The 21,097-nt window shown below is 45.0% G+C and overlaps 1 protein-coding gene across 4 annotated transcripts in view; it reads right to left on the bottom strand.

Annotated features, from left to right (window-relative positions):
- The window catches only part of PTPRT (protein tyrosine phosphatase receptor type T), a 1,129,549-nt gene that overhangs the window by 172,084 nt on the left and 936,368 nt on the right, over positions 1 to 21,097 (bottom strand). For 2 of the 4 annotated variants that reach the window (XM_030825446.1, XM_030825445.1), the window contains exon 14: positions 19,508 to 19,564. The exons of the other annotated variants lie outside the window; for them this stretch is intronic. In XM_030825446.1, the coding sequence (XP_030681306.1) occupies positions 19,508 to 19,564 (57 nt within the window). The remainder of the gene's footprint in view (positions 1 to 19,507; positions 19,565 to 21,097) is intronic. 4 annotated transcript variants of the gene reach the window in all.

Raw genomic sequence — 21,097 nt, 5'->3', positions numbered from 1 at the left:
TCACTCAATGGCACAGCCTAATTTTACTTAGTGTGCCTGCTACCAGGTCCTGTTCTAGAGACTAGGAGTGCAATGGCAAAGAGCCCCTAGAGAGGATCCTAATACTCTGGGAACAATGCTATTAGCTTGGTCTAATGAGACTCATACTTCATTCCTTCAGTAAGTGATCATAAATACCCTCTATGTGCCAGGCATTTGGTGATACAGTGGTGAGCAAAACAGGAACAGTTCCTGCTCTCAAAGAGTCTACAATTAGTGGTGGTTGGGGGTAGGGGAATATAATCAATAAATCGATAATCAATAATAGCAAACTTGAACCCTGTTAAGGTTTGAACAGAGAAGCACATGACACTTGTAAATAGATACTTGCATAATTAAAAAAATGCATTGCTTCTTGGAGCAATTCACCCCTAATAGGGGTGAGCTCCAAAGGAAGACAGGCTGTAACCAGCAAAGGAATCATGAAAGCAGCATATGGGAGCAGCAGGAGAAATAGCCTTGGCTAAAGCTGTGCAATGGGGCAAGCACCCTGTTGTACTTAAAAAAAAAATGTAGTATAACCAGGGCAAGAAAGCAAGGAGGGAAGGATGAGAAAGAAGCTGGAGAGGGCATCATGAATCAGTCCACACAGGATATTACTGGCCACAATGAGGGCTTTTGTTCTTTAACCAAAGGAACACACGGCACCATTTAAGTGTTATTCAAGGAGCAGTGATATGGTCAGATTTGTATTTCCAATAGATCATTCCAGCTTTAGTGTGGAACCAAAGTGAATTGGTGAAATGAGTTTTGAGACCACTGCGGGCATTCAGATGGGCGATGACAGTTGCTTAGGTTCAGGTGATGACAGTGAAGATAGGCAGATGTGATAAAAGAGACAATTACTTGAAATAGTTATAGATAAAATCTGTTGATGGATTGGATATGGGGAATAAAGGAGAAAGAGCTGTCGAGAATGACCACAAATCTTTGGCTTGCATGATACGGTAGATGATGGTAATGTTTACGGGATCCAGACAAAATGGAAAAAGAATAGCTTTAGGGGGAAAATATATCTAGGGCAACTGGAGCTTGAGATATACTCCAGAAAAGTATGTAGTCAAAAACGCGATCTGGAGCTCTTAAGTTAAAGGTCAGAGTTGGAGGCAAAAGTGTGTGAGTCATATGTACACAGATGGTATTTGAAGCATGGGGGCCTGTTGATGAAATCACCCTGGGAGAGAATAAAGAGTGGAAGGAGAAACAGACCTAGAATAGAGACTTGAGGGTCTGCAGTATTTAGTGAGTAGAGGGAGATAAGCCTGAATGGGGAACAGGAGTGACCAGACAGGTAGGAAGTAAACCTGGGAGAGTGTAGTATCCTAGAGCCAAGAGAAGAGAATGTTTCAAAAAGGAGGGCATGATCAACTATGCCAAAGGCTGTTCCCAGGGTAGAATCAAGTCTACACACAAAGGAAAGTGAAGATCTTGTATGAGTATTAGAAAAATTTTCCCAAAAGAATTCCAAGACATTCCTAAATAGAAGCAGCTGCAGCAATGACCATAAACCTACAAAAGAACATACTTGAGGGCCACAGAAGAATTCACGGGATTCGGGGAGGCTGTCTGAAAGTCCAGAGCCCAGAGGTTTAGACGAATTCAGTGAGTTCAGCCAACAGGCAGCAGAGCTGAAATCACAGACTTTACACAGTGAGGTTTTTAGAAAAATCCATGCTTGGTTGGTCTAACCAGACATCAGATACAGGAACGTGAACATTCCCTGGGACAGGGAAAATCCAGCTTTGCCTTTAGCACTCTTTAGGGGAACTTGCCCTAGTCTCTGGAGATTTGTGCCTCTGTTCATAGTGGAAGTGTGTTCACAGGGTTCGAAGGTGATACAGGGATAGAGGAAATGGACTAAAGGCAAGACAGCATCCACGTGTGGCTCCCATATCTGAGGGATGGACAGAGGATGGGAGGGTCCTGCTTTTGTGGCAGAGTCAGGTGTGGCCACAGGGATTACATCTTAAATGCTCAGTGGAGCAGAATGTGACCTGTGATGGGAGTCATAAGAAAGCACATCAGGGTTGGCTACTGATGGGGCCATTGGTAATGTGGTGGGCTTTCCACAGATGCCAGCAGTAGGTCCACATAGAAGGCTATCTGTCTGACTCAGTGGCCCCAAAATCGAAAGGGACTTTTCAGAGGGCTATCCCACTGGAAGCCCTTCAGTGGGATAACACCTGCGTTACTTTTACCCCAAGCCTACCCTTTCCATGAGAGTCAGGCTTAGTATCAGCCTTAGTCCCTAAAAGGCTGTCTCTGGCTCTGGGTGACTGGTTTATTAAGCAGGGACTGGGGATTTGGGAACTGAGAGAAGGAGGAGGGATTTGGATGCATCTTCCTCATCTTTACCCTCCAGAGGACGTAATCTGAGAATAGGCCAAGCAAATCAGAATTGGCATCTAGGCAGGCACCAGATGATAAATTTCTCCAATTGGGGAAGCTTTGAGGCTCTACTTGAGTCTCCTGTGTGATGTGATAACCAAAAATAATCTCGTGAACTCAGCTTGCACTGACAGGAGACTCCCTCTCCAACATCATGCTGCAAGCCTTGCAAGCCTGACCTGACGGCACAGCCAGCTGTGTCCTCTGAGCTCTGAGCACTCCCAAAGGCTGAACCAGTTCTCAAAGCAGCTGCTGCTGCATCCTGCTGTCTATTCTTTCCCCAAATGCCATGATGGCTAAGGATCCAGTCTCCTCCTAGCTCCAGCCCAGAGTCTTAATCTGGCTTTTAATGTGCTACCTGTCTACTCTTACATATGGAAACCTGGTGCACAAGGCATGGCCCTTGGTTTATTAAACTCTACTTCCCTCTCTCAATATTAGCTCCATACATAGGGTCTAGTTGCCAAGTTTTCTCTCTCTGCTGCCTCCTCCCATGCTACCCAGCAACTCTCCCAGCTGATTTTCCCCAAGGATTACTGAGACCTAACAAGGGCAGTGCTGCCCTGCTCTACTCTGCACTGGTCAGAACGCTTTGGTGAGTCCTGTCCACCTGTGAACCCAACCTCTCAACAGGGACCTCTAGAGTGAAGACAGGCCACGAGCCTTGCTACTCAAAAAGTGGTCCATTGACCAGAATATTGGCAAAACTTGGGAGTTTATCAAAGATGCAGTATCTTGAGCCCCACCCAGACCTACTGAATCAGCAGCTGCCTTGTAACAAGGTCTCTACATGATTCAGGTACACATTGACTGAGATGCACAATGTTCCAGAGATTATTGACTTTGAAGGTAATCACTCTGAATCAGGATTTTTCACCTTAGGGAAGGGAAGATTCAGATGAGACCTAATTTTTGCCTTTAGATAGATAAAGGGCCGTTGTGGAAGATGGAGTAGATTTGGTCCCTTTAGTTTCAAAGCTCAGAGCTATATCATTGGGTAGAAGTGACAGGGGGTAGATTAGGAATCAACACAGGAAATGTTTGAATGTGGAAGAGCTAATCAGCTGAGGCTAAAGCCCAGACCCTTTCAATGCAGCATCATGGTATAGAGAGAGGATGAGGTCATTATGGTTCCAAAGTCCTGCATCAGAGTCAGCCCTTCATTTTACCTGCTTACTCTGTCTCTGTTCTCATCTCCTTGGCTTCCTGGATGCATAACTAAGCCATGAGGACCTCATGTCTACAGGATGCTGACCTTTTTCTCTGATGTCATCTTTTACCTCAACTTGGTTCCCCTTAATTCCAGTAATACTCATACTCTTGGTGAGAGAAATTATCCCTATTATCTTTAGAGCCATGAGACTCCCATGCAGTCCATTCCCCGCCCGTCACCCTGACCCTCCCCATGTTACCCACAGAGGCAGGGGAATGTGTCATCAACAAGGACAAGAGCTGGCTGGAACATCCTGTGCTCCCCATAAAGCAGAAGGGACGACAAGACTTCTTATGCCCCTTTTGATGTCGAGATGCTATGGTTTTATGAGTCTAGTCAAAAGCATCGGGTTTCACACTGGAAATATGCAACATTGTGTCTAGATGCCATCACTAATGGTTGTGCAACCTTGATCAAACCTGTTAACCACAATGTGATTTGATATTCTCATTTATGAAATAATGAGAAAATGCCAAGTTCACACAGGGATTTTCTAAGAATCAAATGTAATAATGGAGGGAAAAATGCTTGATAAACACTAAGGAACTGTTCACTTATGGGGCACAGTGATGATGTGACCTTAGCACTGGATCCAGGGTAGCACTAGGGTTTTTTGTGTCTATGAACTGTAGATGATAGAGGCTGTGGCAACGCCTCCTTGTAACCTGCTACCTAAGTTCATGCAATCCTCAGGATAAAGGCAGAGCCCCCAGAGTGATTCACTTAACTTTCCTCATATAGGCAAGGCCCATATCAGGCTTGCATCTGGATGACTTAATGGCAGCAATAACATAATTTGGCAACAAGGGATTGGCAATTAATGATTAATGATTCATTCTGAAGTGCTCTCACTGGTGACAGGCCCAATTCTAGAGCTTTACTTCAGAGAATTTTCCTTGTAAAGATATGGAGCAAAAATAGGAGTCACAGATAAAGAACATTTAATTGCAATTGATAAAACCAAGTAAATCCCAATGGATGCATAACCCATGCTGGTGATCATTGCTGACGGTAAAGAAAGCAAGCTGGCTCTCAGGGACACTATTCCTAAAAACTGCACTCTTTAAAACACACAGTTGTTTCTCAGCTATCCAAGGGCATATTATCCCCAGTGTGGCTTATCAGAGGCAAATCTTACTTTGCTGGCAGTTTACCCATCTACTGAATGGCTTCTTTTGTTAAAGAGTTTCTCTGTCTTTACTCTGGCTTTGTATGTATCTGGCATCCAGTAGGGAAAACCTTTGAAACCCTGACTGTAAGCTGGTACTTCTATGTCAGGGAAGGTTTTAAGCATTACAGGCATCTCTGATTATGGGGAAAATGCCAAGAGGAGATAACAGGGAAAAGATGAAGATGCTGGGCAACTTTCTGGCTCTTCTCAAGTCAGGTAAGCACCATAAACCTTCTTGATTTTGCTGGAAACAAATTCTCAGAATAGCAGATTATTTTTAAGATGGAATTAAAGTCCAAGACAGAAAAGAAGTTGGCAGGAGAGCATCTGGATACTTCATTAGATTCAAGCCTCTAGACTTTACAAATTGCATCCCAAGGCATTGAGAGTATTTGTAATTGTGATCATGAACTACTTTGGCAGTCTTTGAGGACTGAAATTGTAGCAAACAGGAGGGGTGCAAGAAGCCTGGGGAGAAACAAATGCTGTTGCTGACTTTTTTTAAAAATGAAAAAAATGTGTATTTCAGATACTTTACACTAGTGTGATGTTGATACAGGAAAAAAAATAGAGAGACTAGATGATTAAATCAGGTTCCCCCCACCCCCACCCTTACCACTTAAAAAAGGAAGAAATAATCACCAGAAACCACCACAGCCTCACATCAGACAGCATCCAACCAGGGAAAAGGAAACCACTCCTAACTTTTAAAACAGAGCAAATTTGCTGGAGAATTAGTACACAAGGATTAGGAGACAATGGTGGGGAAACTCAGAGGGTGGTAGTATCAGGAAGCCACTACCCAGCCCAGACTGGAGAAACAAAAAGAGGTGGTGGAGTTCTCAAAGCCCAGAAGTAAGGATCACACAACATAAGTGGAACTCAGTTTTTTTGTTTTTTTTTGTTTTTGTTTTTGTTTTTGAGACGGAGTCTCGCTCTGTCGCCCAGGCTGGAGTGCAGTGGCGCAATCTCGGCTCACTGTAAGCTCCGCCTCCCGGGTTCACGCCATTCTCCTGCCTCAGCCTCTCCAAGTAGCTGGGACTACAGGTGCCCGCCACCACGCCCGGCTAATTTTTTTGTATTTTTAGTAGAGACGGGGTTTCACCATGGTCTCGATCTCCTGATCTCGTGATTTGCCCGCCTCGGCCTCCCAAAGTGCTGGGATTACAAGCGTGAGCCACCGCGCCCGGCCAGAACTCTGGTAGACCCATCTGGAGACCTGAAGCCATGGAGTAGACACAGTCACCACCCAAGAAGGGGCCTGAGCCCAAGAGAAAGAAGGATCCTCCCTTCCTCCAGCTTTACCATCTCTTATTAAAGTCTCCCATTAGCCAAACCCAGAAGCCAGTAGGCATGTGGGTCCCATGCAGGGGTCACCTACGTGCCCAGGAGCATAGGGCAACAGTAAAGGATGGATGTGACACCAAATGGGCCAAGGACAAGCATGGGCTTCTTACAAACAAGTGATGCTAGCCTCACCTCTCTTTGCCACTTTTGAGGGGTGTGTGGACTTGTAAGTCAGGGAGAATGTCCAGTACTGCATCTTGATTTTAGCCAAGTCAAGGCCAACATGGAGAAATTGTGGCTGACTTTCAGGACAGCCAGGTGTGAAACTGAGTTCTTCCAGAAGATAGAAACAGAAGGGTCAAGATATTTGACCACATGTGAAGTACTAACAATGAACAATAAAGAGGTAACATATTTAGGGCTTTTATTACAATCCAGGCTGCTGTTTTAAGCCCTTCACATATATTCTCTCTTTTAATCTTCACAGCCCTATTAATATGGTTTGGATCTGTGTCTGCACCCAAACCTCATGTCAAATTGTAACCTCCAGTGTTGGAGGTGGGGCATGGTAGGAGGTGGTTGGATCCCTCATGAACGGTTTAGCACCATCCCCTTTGGTACTGTCCTCACGACAGTGAGTGAGTTCTCATGAGATCTGGCCATTTAAAAGTGTGTAGCACCTCCACCCCCCTGCCCCCCACTACTCTCTCTTGCTCCTGATCCTGCCATGTAAGATGCCTGCTGCCCCTTTGCCTTCTGCCATGATTGGAAGCTTCCTGAGGCCTCCCCAGAAGCAGAAGCTGCTATGCATCCTCTACAGCCTACAGAACCATGAGCCAATGAAGCCTCTTTTGTTTATAAATTACCCAGTCTTGGGTATTTATAGCAATGTGGGAATGAACTAATATACCTATGAAGCAGGTTCCATCATTATACCTATTTCTGAGATGTGGGAACAGCCTCTGAGAGACTAAGTAATGGTAGCAAGCAGGAGAGCTGGGACATAGGCCCTGGCAGTCTAGCACAGAGTTTATTCTCTTTAACCTATTGTACTACTCTGTCATCTCTCTAATAAATAGGAGGAGAGACTGTTCAGCAGAGAAATGTTGTTGTCTTTTCTCAGATATCTGGAAGAAAGAAGCAGACCCGTATTTAGATCTAGAATCTTCCATTGACCAGCCAGATTAAAATCTCTTTGTATTGATGCCTGTCTCTGCAGGGTTTGCCACCCACTCTATCATGCAGTTCTATTTCATGCATCTTTCTTGAAGATTATCTCCTCTCATGCCCTCGCACCCACGTATCCTATTCTAATATCTAGGGGATTGATGAACATGTCATGTGAATCTTGTTACCTGAGCCAAATTATACAGACTTTGCTCAAATGATATTTAAACTTCACCTTTTTAACTTAAGTTCCCTCATCCTTTTCACTTTTCTTGTATATCAACCACTACGTCCACGCCTTTCATATGTTGCAGTTAGTTGTATTATAATCGCTGGGCTTTCTATATAATACCTTTCTTGATATTTAGCAACCAAACCATCCCATATAATTCCATAGGGAGACAAGTCTTGTTCAAATTTAGGTGATTTTTTCTGCTTTGTCTCCAATATTCTTTCTTTGATCTTGCTGTGACTAATTTTTTTTAAATTGCTGCCTACCTCCCCATGCCTCAAAGCAATGCCTCCTTCACCAGATCTGGTTGATAATAGAGCACTTGAGAAGGATTATTTCATCATTCTTCTAAGTGACATCACCTAGGATGTTTCTCAAGTAATAAATAAATTGCCTCAATTCATCATATGACAGTAATTGCTTTTAGTCACGATTTAACTCAGAGTCAATGTTAAGTAGCTGGAAAACACAGAGATGCAGGGTTTTCAAAGATAGCTCTACCCTTGCTGTGAAAAACTATTTAATAAGTACCGTTAAGTGCAAAGAAGATACACATTTCTAATATCCCAGACTCCTCAGTATTACCCAGTCAGTTCCAAGAGGTTAGAATTGACTTCATCACAGCCCATACAACTAAAACTGCTAAATATTGCTGACAGAAGTTGCCCTTGTTTTCAGCCTCAAATGGAGGTTAGCACCCTGTGAGACAGGAATAGCTTTAATTGATTGTTTGAAAGCACTCAAGCCACTCAAATAAATTGTTCCTCAAGTGCTGATTTTGCTTGGTCTCCTGAATCTATGTTTCCAGATAGATCTTGTTTTACACTATAAATGCTCTGTGTAGGTCAAATTCTAGTTCAGTCATGTTACACACACCAGGAAAGATGGCTAAATAAGACTCTGATAGAGAACCTCTTCTGGATGCAAGAAAACTCCTTTATTCTATTAAGCAAGTGTCTTTTTTATCCATGGAAATAGAGGAAAACAGATTTATTTATGAGCAGTCATGCCCAACTGATGCTAGACACAGTCATTATTGACACACCCCTTCTATGGCATACCCTTTTAAAGGTTTCACCGTTGGTGAGCTGGAAATCCATTTATACCTCCCAATGACCTCAACTACTTTCTGTTGTGCCGAGGAGGCCTAACCTATGAGGGCTGCCAAGACCCAGCTGGGGTAGAGAGAGGATTCAGTCTGTGCTAAGACTAAGACCTTAAGCTATGACTAGAGTCAGGTATAAGGTTGTCTAAGAAACCAAGTATCGGGCATACTTTGTAGACTGGGTTAGGTGTCAGACTGCAGTCAAGGTTAATGACCAGGATGTGGCTGAGGTAGGGGTCAAAGCTAAAGCAGAGATCAGGAGTCAACGTATGGCTTGGGTTTAGGAGTGTTATGGCAGTCAGTCTGCATCCATAGTGAGGGTCAAACTTGCCCACAAGTGTGGCTTAGACTTTATTCAGAAATAAAATTTAGCCCATGGCCGTGAAAATAACTAGACAAAGCCCAGTGACCTCCACATGGACTATATCCATTACCTTGGTCTCATTAGCACCAGTTCAACCCTTGGCTTCATGGGAATAGTCCTGGACATTGCCTAACCTGAGTGGTGCTAGGATTATAATGATGACAGTGGCTATAGCAAGGTGCTGAGCATGGAAGGTAATTAGACAACACTACTGTCTTGAAACTCGCTACTTAGGGGGAGAGGAAAGTGCAAACTAAAAATCAGAGCTGAGTGATGGGCACCAACACAGAAGTGTGTACAGGAAAGGGCATGCCCAACTCTGCTTAGACAAAACTAGACTACAAACTTGATTTCCGTATGTCATCCATGGTGTAGGACACATCAGGGCATTCCTGTGACCACTCAGTGGCCTTCTCTTTTCCCTCCCCACCTTGACTCCCTGTGGTCCAGACTGCCCTGCTGATGAGGATGAAGAGGCTGAGTCATCTCAGCACTGACAGTACTGGCTCCTTGCTTGTAGAATCTGTGCTTTGAGCCTGGAGCTCAGGAGGCTCAAAGCCGCTTAGCTGCTGCAGACAGGAGCACCCACGGCCTGCACTGGGGATTAAGGGTTTAGTCTGAAGAGCAGATGTAAGAAGAAGAACACATACTCTTTAGGATGCCCTGCGGCAAAGTGATAGTCTCTTTAGAGCTCTTCAGGCAGCCGGTATGAGAGAGCTGTGGTCACACTGAACTGACTGTAATTCTTCCTGTGAAGCTCAGAGCAGTCCCAGGGCAGCAATGGGACAAGGAGAGGCTTCTCAGGAGCAGTCAGTTTAGAGCCAAGTACAAAAGCCAATCAGGGACAGTCTGCAGGTCATGTAATTCTGGGACACTGAGAACAGGTTACCACAGCCTGGCTTGTGAAGCAAAGCCCAGGCCAGGGCATGACCAGCAGCCGATGCTGAGACTATTCAAAGGGAGAAGCAGAAACCAAAGTGAGAAAGGAAGGGTCAGAGCCACAGAGTGGAGACCTGTCTGGGCCAAATGTAGAATACAGTCAACAAGGGGACCTCATAGGGGAGATGGGGTGAGCCAAAGGGATTCTCTGGATGGCAGCTCTTGGCCAAGGTTTTCTTGAGGTCTGTCCACTTTAAAGGCACAGCTCTTGAAGCTCAACCACTGCCCACTGGCCAGTGCTCAGGATAACTGTATTTCTCAGTGCATTCATTTCCCAGGGCTGTTATTACAATTAACCACAACCCAAGTGGTTTCACCACAGCAATTTATTCCCTCACAATTCTGGAATCCAGCAGTCCCAAATCAAGGTGACAGCATGGCTATGCTCCTTTTGAGACTGTGGTATAACTCTTCTTTGCCTCTTCCTAGCTTCTGCTAGTGGTTGGCAATGCTTGGCATTCCTTGGTTTATAGATGCATCACTCCAACCTCTGCCCCTGTTGTCAATGACTTTCTCCCTATGAGTCTGTCTTTACATGATGTTTTTCTCTTCTTGTAAGGACACCGGGCATATTGGATTAGGGTCCACCCTTCTGACTTTATCTAAACTAACTACATTTGCAAAGATACTGTTTTTAAATAAGGTTCCACTCACAGGTACTGGGGTTATTACTCCAACATATCTTTTTGGGGAACACAGTTCAACTTCTAAGACCATGTGAAGCTGAGTCATGACCCACATAGCCTGGGGATGGGCTACAAGCAGGAGCGGGAGCTTAGCATTTCACTCAGTGAAATGCAAACTCTAACAGGGTTCACAGCCAAATGGACGGGCAGCATGTGGGAAGAGGAATGGGAGCTCCTGCTTGGTTGTGGACTGAGCAGAACACGAGGCTTCTGGAAGGACAATATGTCTCGGCTTCCTTTGTCTGAACTGCATAGCAGGGTGCACCAGAGGCCGAGGCTCCCCTAGGCTCATACTCAGAAACATAATTCAATTCTTTCCAAGCAACTCTGGCCAAATTGATCCCCTAAGGGGTGACTGTATTACCTGACTTAGAGGGGCAAGAAAGGGGAGGAGAAGCAAAGATCTGCCCATCTGGGGCAGCTTTGTCCAGATTACGCATCTGCAACATGCAGCTTGCAGCTAGCATCAGAGTGCCTGGAAAGGAGAGAAGGGGCATGGGAGGAAGCAGGCAATCTATAGGAAGGATTAGTGGAAGCGTGAGCAGGATCAGACAGAGGAGCCAGTAAACATGCAGCACAGAATTTCAGATTAGTGCAACTAACCCGTGCAACGGTAATAAAATGAGCAGCAGCAAGCACGGAATTGATTGTTGAGATTCCAGCCAAATCCACCATGAACATGTTTTCTTTCTTCTAGCCTTTGCCCCTTGGCTTTTGAAAGCAGAAACACTGAATCACTGTGTTCTGTATTAAAAGCTGATCTGTTCCCCTCCCCAAAGGATGGATGGAAAAGCAGCTCTGCTCTTAGTGGCAGGTAAGGAGGGTAGAAGAAGTGGCCAGTGTGGTTGTAGCAGATGTCACTTGCCACACCGGCACAGAGTCCTAAGACAGGGTCTTCCCTATGACTGCCCAAGACTCCTGTCCCCAGCCCAACCTCTCCTGGGCCGACACCATGCGATCCCAGGTGAGACACCGGGCTCAGCAAGACCAGCCCCAGCAGATTTGGGGGAGCTCCAGACAAGGGCTCCGAAGACTCTATCTCCAGGAAGCTTGGCAGGTGACTCTGCATGGAGTTCAAATACTGGATTGAAAACTAGTGACTCACAATTAGCCTAACAAAATGGTAGAAGGTAAGTAGAGTGAGGTGCTTGAACCATCACAGGCTGGAGACAGAAGTGGGGATGGGGGTGAGTATACCATGCCTGGAACATGCTCCATCAGTGTCAGCCATCTGCTCATTTATTAAATCATTCATGCATGGGGCCAAATGAATGAGCACTACAATGTGTGCTAGGCACAGGGAAAGAGTTGATAGAAACCAAACAGCTCCAACAAAACATGCTTATACCTTGAACGTATGCCATGTTCAATAGAAAACTTTGCTTAGTGCTGGGGGAGGGCATTGCAGTTCTTTGTGCCAACTGGCCCAGCCAGTTGACTGTCTCTGCATGCAATCTGGAGATAATGGGGGCCAGTAAAGGTTTTGCAGAGATCAAACTGTCTGAACTTGATCCTAAAGGATGAGTAAGGCAAACCATGGAGGGAGAACATCTCAGCAAAGAGAGGAGAGTGTGAGAAGGCAAGTACCACCCACATGATCAGTTTGAATGGGGTACAGGATGCTGAGAAGGAAATAAAATTGGAGAGATAAAAAAGGGATAGGGACTAGGTGGTAAATGGCCTTTGATTCAGGCTAGTTATCCCAAAGCACAAAGGGAGCCCTGGGAGCATTTTAATCAGGATTAGAGTTTCTTTTTTTTTTTTTTTTTTCGAGACTGGGTCTTGCTTTGTCACCCAGGCTGGAGTGCAGTGGCAGGAATATGGCTCACTTCAGCCTCAACCTCCTGGGCTCAAGTGATCTTCCCACCTCGGTTAGGGCCACAGGCATGCGCTGCCATGCCCGGCAATTTTTTTTTTTTTTGAGACGGAGTCTTGCTCTGTCACCCAGGGTGGTGTGCAGTGGCGTGATCTCGGCTCACTGCAACCTCCACCTCCCGGGTTCAAGTGATTCTCTTGCCTCAGCCTCCTGAGTACATGGAATTACAGGTGCGTGCCACCACACCTGGCTAATTTTTGTATTTTTAGTAGAGATGGGGTTTCACCATGTTGGTCAGGCTGGTCTGGAACTCCTGACCTCATGATCCGCCCACCGTGGCCTCCCAAAATGCTGGGATTATAGACATGAGCCACTGTGCCTGGACTTTTTTTTTATTAAAACTTTACTTTTGTGGAGACATGGTCTCACTATGTTGCCTATGCTGATCTCAAACTCCTGGGCTCAAACAGTTAACTGACCTCAGCCTCCCAAAATGCTGGGATTATGGGTGTGAGCCACCATACCTGGCCTGAATCATACTCTTATTTTTAGATGATCACTCTGGCTTCAGTGGGGAGTAAATATTGGAAGGGGATTGATGTAAAGACATGGGGACCCAATTTGGAATCTGTGACACTAACCTTATGAGTCCCAGACACGAGTTGTAGCAGTGAGGAAGAAGGAGACAGAGATTCAGCAGAGATTTCAGAGGCAGTAGCGGCCAGATTTAGTGATAAATTGGATACTGAAGATGAGGAAAAAGAGAAGGCAAGGATGATGCCTGGCTTCTGAATCTGAGTTTAATGGCAGTTTGAATGGAAGACTGGAGACTGATTTCTCCTTGCTTTAAGGAGAATATCCCAGGAGAGAAAAAGGTGCAGTGAGAGCCTCAGTCATATATACTCCCTGATTAGACATTTGTTTTGAAGAAGCACAAACATTTACAATCACCTCCTACAGAACACCCTACAGGGATGTGACAACCCTCTTCTGCATTAAGTCTTTTGATTCAGTGGGGAGACTGGCAACAGAAAACGGCAGCTGGAACGATGTACCAATAGCCTTGTGTCTGTCAAGCTTTGAGCAACTGTTCTAAGACTGTTGATAAGGACAGTATCCCAATGCACTTGATCCAGGGCTTGTCTCCTCCCCCATTCTGTAGTGTCAGCCTTACAGCCATATGAGCAGTTGCCTAGAAGAGCTGAGGAGGGTCCTCTGCAATGATCAGCCTGGCTCCTGGATGTCACTTGCCCTCATGGCTTCCAGCTGTAGCTCTTCCCCTAGTCTTCTGGCACAGCCCTGGCCTTTGTGCACTCCAGAACCAACCAAAGCACTGGTCAAGGGGAACTAGAGGATACCCAGGTCAAAGGCTCAGGGACATCCATATCCTTTCACCCATCTCAGATCTCAGTCTTGCTCTTGCCTTGGGTCATTGCAGGAGCTGGGGTTGCCGTGCTGCTGTGGCCAGTCATCCACCTTATATCCTAAAGCTTTGATGAGCCCTGATTCATGACTTCTATTCGGCACTTTAGGTGCCCCAGGCCTGAGGCCCTGATGGGCTCTTACCTATTTCCTCCATCACTCACGTTTCTCAGGAACCATAGTTCTGGCCCAGTCACCAGTCACAGTCTGGCCCAGATTCAGTCTGCCTGAATCTTACCAGTGGTCAGCTTGCCTGCTGCTCACTCTCTGGACCTCAATTTCCTCATCTGTAAGATGGGTTTAGGATCATAATAATGACAGCACAAGTCTAAGATAATGAAGTTTCTTATCTCATGATTCCTCTCAGTGACTGGTCATTATTAGTATTTCCATTTTGCAGATAAGAAAATGGGGAAACTTTGGGGCTCAAAGCCTCTCAGGTAGTAAATTATGTGGCTTCTGAGACTGTCCTGAACCTTCCGGCCGTGGTATTTCCCATTGCTGGCTCAGAATAGGTGCTCTCTAATGTCCATGGGCACAGAACATGGTGAGTACGATTACAGACTTCTTGAAAGACCTGGGTTTGAATCCTAGTTTCATCATTTCAGAGTTGAGTGATTTTTAATTATCTGACCCTCAGTTTCCTCATCTGTGAACTGTGACTACTAACAGTACTCTGTTTGGCAGAGTTGCTAGGAAGTTTAAATGAGTTAATGATGTGAAACTCAGCACATTCCATGGCATGTAGGAAGTATGTAACATACTTGCTGTTATATTTTTCTTTTCATCATCTTATTGGACATTCCCAGTGCTTTGTCCCCCAGAGCTGCCCCCTCTCTCCTGGCAGGCTGTGCCCCTGCCTCTGCTGCCTGTCTTCCACCTCTCTCCACCAAGCATTTTCCCCTCATGGTGGCTGTTAAGGTTGGAGCTTCACCCAGTTCTCCTGCCTCTGGTTCCTGTTCTCATACCATCTGTCAACCTCTTTCACTGGGCACATGCTCCCTTGGAGGGTCACTGAGGCCTCAGGGTGTCCAAGCTCACAGGGCCCAGGGCAGGACCCTAGGGAGACTGCTGCCTTGCTTCATCATCTTCTCTTGGCCCACATAGCTTTCTCCCAAAGGCTCAAACTCCTTCTACCTGGGTCCAAGTAGAGCTTCCCCTGGGAAAGTTGTTTTAAGGATAGTTGCTAAGAACTTGAAGAGAGTATATGATGATCTGAATACTGTCACTGTGCCAAGGCCCTGATTTAAAGAATTTCCAGGGAAATAATAAGAGAGAGTTTTAACATGAGGTGCCCAGGAAATAAAGGAATAATTAGGGAAGTTGTATCGAATATCTTCTCAAACCTGGAGCTGGGTTAAGAGTGCATCCATTTCTTATGTTGACCCTCACCATGATTGGGCCTGGCTGTACAGGGACTCAACTGTACTATTTCATAAATGAAGAAGGTGAGGCTCAGAAAGGTGAAAGGCTGAGTGATTGGCTCAAGGTCCCCAGTTTTAAGGAATGGAGTTTGGGCTCCAGATGAGGGCTTGTCCCACAGCCCTTTTCTCTGTAGAAAATTGACAATGGGCACGGGGCATGGCCAAGACAATGAAGTCAGATCTACCCCTGGGGATGACCTTTAGTACAGCTACTCTGGCCTCCAGACTGGACACTGTCAGTCTCCTCTTGGGCTCAGAGGTCCAGGCCACCCCCTTGAGGCCTGGCTGAACTGCAGGAGGGATATGAAAAGAGGCCTTCCTTCTGCACTGGTGGGCCTGGGGAAGACTGAGTCCTCTTAATGTTAATTAACTGATCACTTCTCTACTGCAGCCTCCAGTCAACTCACTGCAGAAAAATGCCCAATCCTGGCCAGAAGAGGATTTTACCTTATTTCTCTCAATATAAACATCCCTGATCTCTACCCACTAGGTGACTATAGCCCCTCGCACCCAGCTGTGACAACCAAATACATCTCCAGATTTTGCCAAATGTCCCCTAGCCCTAGAGAGCAACAAGGAATAAAAGAACTGAATATTTACTCAGCCTCTTCTCTACACATACATTTCTATTCACCAACTAGGGACAAAGATGACCCTAGATGTGTTACCTCTAGATCTGCACTGCCCACAATGGTAGTCACAAAGCCACATACTTAGAGCACTTGAAAAGTGGCTGGTGTAACTGAGGAACTGACTTTTAAAATTTATTTTATTGAAGTGTTCTATGTGTAAAATACACACCAAATGTTAAAGACTTAGTACAAAAAAAGAATGTAAAATATCTTTCATCTGTTCTTTTAATTTTATTGCATATTATAATAACAATAATATTTTGGATATACCAGATGATTGTGAACTTAAGATAGGTGGGCTTAAGATTCTTTGACTTTACAATGCTGCTGAGAAAGTGATACCTATTCAGTAGAGACTGTACCAGTGCAAACATTCTGCTTTTCACTTTCAGTACAGTATTCCATAAATTACATGAGATACTCAACACTTTAATATAAAATAAGCTTTGTGTTAGATGATTTTGCCCAACTTTAGGCTAATGTAAGTGTTTTGAGCATGGCACATTTAAAGTAGGCTAGGTTAAGCTATGATGTTCCGTAGGTTAATTGTATTAAATCATTTTCAACTTACAACATTTTCAACTTATGATATATTTATTGGGACATAACCCCATCATAAGTTGAGGAGCATCTGTATTGAGTTAGATACATTATATTATTAAAATTAACTTCACCTGTTTCTTTTTACTTTTCTCATGTGACTCTAAGAAATTTAAAATTAAATACAATATCCAAATTCTATTTCTATTAAACAGTATGGCTCTGGAGGTTTACAACAGAGGATGATTTTTGTCTCCATGGCACATTTGGGAATGTCTGGAGATGTATTTGGTTGTTACAGTTGGGGTTGACATGCTGCTGGCATCTAGTGGGGAAAGGCAGGGATGCTGCTAAGCATCCTACAGTGCACAGGACACACCCCCGCCACTGGACCCCAACAAAGAACTATCTGGCCCCAGACATCAATGGTGCTGGGGTTGAGCAATCTTGCCATAGACAATGAATTCCTTGAAGGATTAGCCAATAAATCAGGAAGACCTAAAGAACTAATTGGACCTAGATGGGCAAATAAGTTAAAGCTTTTATTGCACTTAGTTCTCATGATTAACTATGACTGTGGTTATTAATATTTCAATTTCTCCAAATAAAAATAATGAAGTCTGGAAAAGAAAAATAACTTATCCAGGATCACCAGCCCAGAAGGGTGGCATTGCTGAGAGCTGAACTCAGCCTCCACTCACTCCGAACACCGGCCTGTCCCTGCTACATAATGTGGTCCCGCAGCTCTCTGAGTTGGTGCTGATATGAAAAGAGGCTCCTGTGCTTAAAGTCTAATATCCCCATCACTCAGACCCAGGAAGTTATTATTTACATCAGCCATTATTGCTACCAGGGGACGAACATTAACAAAAACACCCTTTGAAAGGGATGGCACTCACAGACACCTCACCCATCAGATGAGGTTGAGAAACATCTGGAAATAAATGGATCACAATGAAATAAACCTGTCAGAGGAGGAACATTCAGACGCCTTAGAAGATAAGAGGTAAGAACAAAAGCACCTGATGTGGGATTGGCTCTGTTTAAAGAAAATATTATCTGATTGCTCGACTTGAATAGAGCCTAGAGAACAATGGCCCAGCAGAAACAGAGCAGCTCGCACACACTCTGGAGAAGCATTGTTTCTCTGTAAATTGGTGGTGTGCACAGTGACAAGAGTCACTTTTCTCCCACTGTCAATCTGCAACTCCCACCTCCCTTTGGGAAGGGCCTCTGATAAGGTAGGTCTGGGGACTGATTTCAGTAAAGGCCTACTATGTGCTGTGACTGCACACAACATTCCTAGCGTTTTCTAATGGAATTTTTAATATGACTGCATGAAGCACACATGATAGTTAGTTTTGCACGTGAAATAAGGCTATGCAACTTGCTTAAGGTAATCTAACAGGGAGTGGCTGAGATGAAATTCCTGTGGTGTTGGCAGTGACACACTGGAGTACAGGTGTCCATGGCAGTACAAAGGCAGAGACAAAACTTGCCCATACTGGATGCTGTTTAGGCTCAGCCCCAATCTCCTTTACTGGGCGGGTGTGACTACTCTCCAGCTGCTGTGGGTGCTGGCAGCAAATGGCTCACAAATACCTCCCTTCCTAGAGAAGTACCATTAGGCAAAAGGGAACCACTTCCCCAGGAGGTCATGCATTCCCATGGCAGCCCACAGCCAATAGCTGACCAACACCATGGTACAAATATTGGTCCCCTTGCCTCAAGGTGGGACCAACTCTTTAGTACATTTCCTACTCCAGACCTCCCCTTTACCCGGGGCTCAGGCAGATGCAGGTCTCCACGTTGTCCCTTAGCTTTGTTCTCTGCCATAGCTCATCTTCCTCCCTTTCTTCTGAGAACACTCTGCAATGAACAATTTGCACAAGAATCTCCATCTCAGTCTCAGTGTCCAGGGAACTCAACCTAAGACATTCAATAGCAGTGATGTCCCTGAGTTTGGGAAAGGGGGTGGACAGGAGTGAACTGTGAAGGTACTGGATGCCCAGACTCATGTCATCACTGCCTGCTGCACCTCCTTCTCCACCATGATAAACTGACCGTTCAGGGATTAGTAGACCGGAGGCCATTGTCTGGGCAAGGACTTTGAGAGAGGTGACAGTTAAAGGTTTGAAATCTCCAAGAAACTTTCCATTGACTAAAAACGGACCCTGCAATAAAGAGGTCTCTGGGTCAGCAGATTGTCTTTTGAGCCCCACGATGGACGTCAACCTGTGACATGAGTGGGCTCTGCGTCCTTTGAAGAATGGCACATATTTATGTGAAATGAGCTCCACCTATGGTATACTTGAGGGAAGGGGCTGGTATTTACTTCAAACAAATATAGACTCTGGACTGGGCATACCCATGGCAGCTCCTTCGACATTTATTATCTTGTTTAGTCTCAGAGGCCTCTGCATGTGTACAGTCTACAATGTAAATGGTGCCCCATAAGGGGTAGGTGGGATTATTCCTATTTAACAGATAGGAAAAGTCAGGCTGATCATGGTATGGGTAAATTGTCAGGACAAATGGTAGACCTGATCATAGTGAGAGCTTCTCATTTCCTAAGCACAATATTGTTATGTCAACTTTTTTCCCAAACTTAGATCACAGCTCAGCTGTCGCTTCCCCTGTGAAGCACTCCCTTGGCTGCACATGGGTTTGTTTATTTTGAATACCATGTACCTTTCCTTTGTAACACCACTCGAAGTGGCAAATTTATTTGTGTAGTTTTTAGACCAGTGGCTGTTTCTTCTCCTGGAAAGGCACTGGAACATATCTTCTTTTGCTCATCATTGTACATCTCAGTGCCTAGAACAGTGCCTGGCACCCAGTAGGTACTTAGTAAGAATTAGTAGAAGGAATGAATAGGTGAGTGGATAGATGAGTGTATGCATAGAGGGATGGATGGATGGGTGGATGAATGAATGTGTGGGTTGATGGGTGAATGGGTGGAGGAGTGGGTAGGTGGGTGGGGTGGAGGGACTGCTGGTTCCTCTCTGGTGCACCTGGCCTGGAGGACCCACTGAGCGTGGGCAACTCTCCCCTCCCACCCGCCCAGTGCTCTGGTGATCACCTGTGGTAAGGAGGCAGAGTGGAGTCCCCGGGGTCACCTGGGCGCTGCCCATTGGTGCTGACCACAAGGAAGCCAGTCCCCAGGCAGCATGCAGAAGAGAAGGAGAGAAAGAAACACACATGAAAACGTGCAGCACGGTGAACAAAACTGCAATTCTTGTGGCTCTGAAGAGCTCACACTAAATAGCAAAAGAACATCATGATTTAACAAAACAGGGCCTGAAATAGATTAAAAAAAAATGAAACAAGAATAAGAGGCACCACTTATCAAGCACCCACGACATGCCAGGTACTTTTCTGGGTGCCTTTACATATAATGTTTCTAAGACTTAGAATAACCCAGAAAGGTCAGTATGGTTATAAATAAATCTGTCATTTTTCCACCGAAACTACTTCTCCGTTAGACTTCCCTTTCTGCATAAATGGTGCCATCATCCATGTAGCTTCTCAGTCTAGACACACAGGAGCCCTCCTTTTTTCTGATGTCCCTCTTATAATCAATCACCATGCTTTATTAATTCTACCCCAGAAAAGCTCTTGAAGCTGCTTCCTTCTCTTTAATTTCATTCTCACTTTGTTCAAGCCACCCTTGTGTTTCATATGGATTATTTAAGCAGCCTCCCATCTGGTCTCTCTGCCTCCAGTCTTGTTCCCCTTCAGTCTTACTCTCCATCCTTCAGTTGAAATGCATCAGTGCTGCCTCGTTGTCCCCAAGGTAAACTTCAAACCACCTCACCCAGCTCACAGGCCCTCCATGATGAATCTCCTGCTCATCCCTCTGGTCTTGTCTCTCTCCACTACCACTGCCCACCCTGTCCGAAGCATGATAAACAGCTTTCCATTATCAACAGCCCCCCACCTGCTTATATGTAAGCCTTCCTCAGGTGAGTCACTTTGCATGGGATATACTCCCTCCTGCTCCTTCACCTGGCTGACAACTGCTCATCCATCAGGTGTCAGTTTATAACCTGTTACCTCTAGGGAGTCTTTAGCATGTCAGTGAATCTGGGACAGATGCCCCTTCTTGTCTTCCCATAACACCCTAATCTTCCCTTCTTATTGCAATAATATCACTGTATTAGAAGTGGATGCCTTCTCTTAAATCTGTAGTCTCCTTGAAAGCAGACACAGTGTCCCATTTACTAGTGTATTCATGTGGCCTTGCATTGTGCCTGACACATAGTAGGTACTCAGTGAATATTTGTTGAATACATGAAGAATGAATGAAGAAATGTTGAATCATAGAATTTGTAAAACTTGTTCAAGGTCACAAACTGATAGAGGTTGTATTCAAACCCTGGTTTATCTGGCTTTAATGTTCCTGTCCTTTCAAATCTACCCCTCACCTCTCTAAAGAAAATCATACAAAAGGTTGAAAGGTGTTTTAGGCTTGTCCAGAGACTGCAGCTTTCTCCAGTCGTCCATCAACAAAACTGCAGGAAGTCCTTATGCAAAATTGAGAAGATAGAGTATTCCAAACCAACTGATAAACAAAAAATACATAATTTCAAAAATAACACAGATGGCAAACTTGATCAACAGCCATGAAATACTATAAAATTTAACCACCAGTACATAGTAATCATAATAC

The sequence above is a fragment of the Nomascus leucogenys genome, chromosome 13 (genome assembly GCF_006542625.1).
Source record: "Nomascus leucogenys isolate Asia chromosome 13, Asia_NLE_v1, whole genome shotgun sequence".
NCBI lineage: Eukaryota > Metazoa > Chordata > Mammalia > Primates > Hylobatidae > Nomascus > Nomascus leucogenys.
Note: the sequence above shows the minus strand (reverse complement) of the source record. Positions and strands in the feature narration are given on the sequence as shown.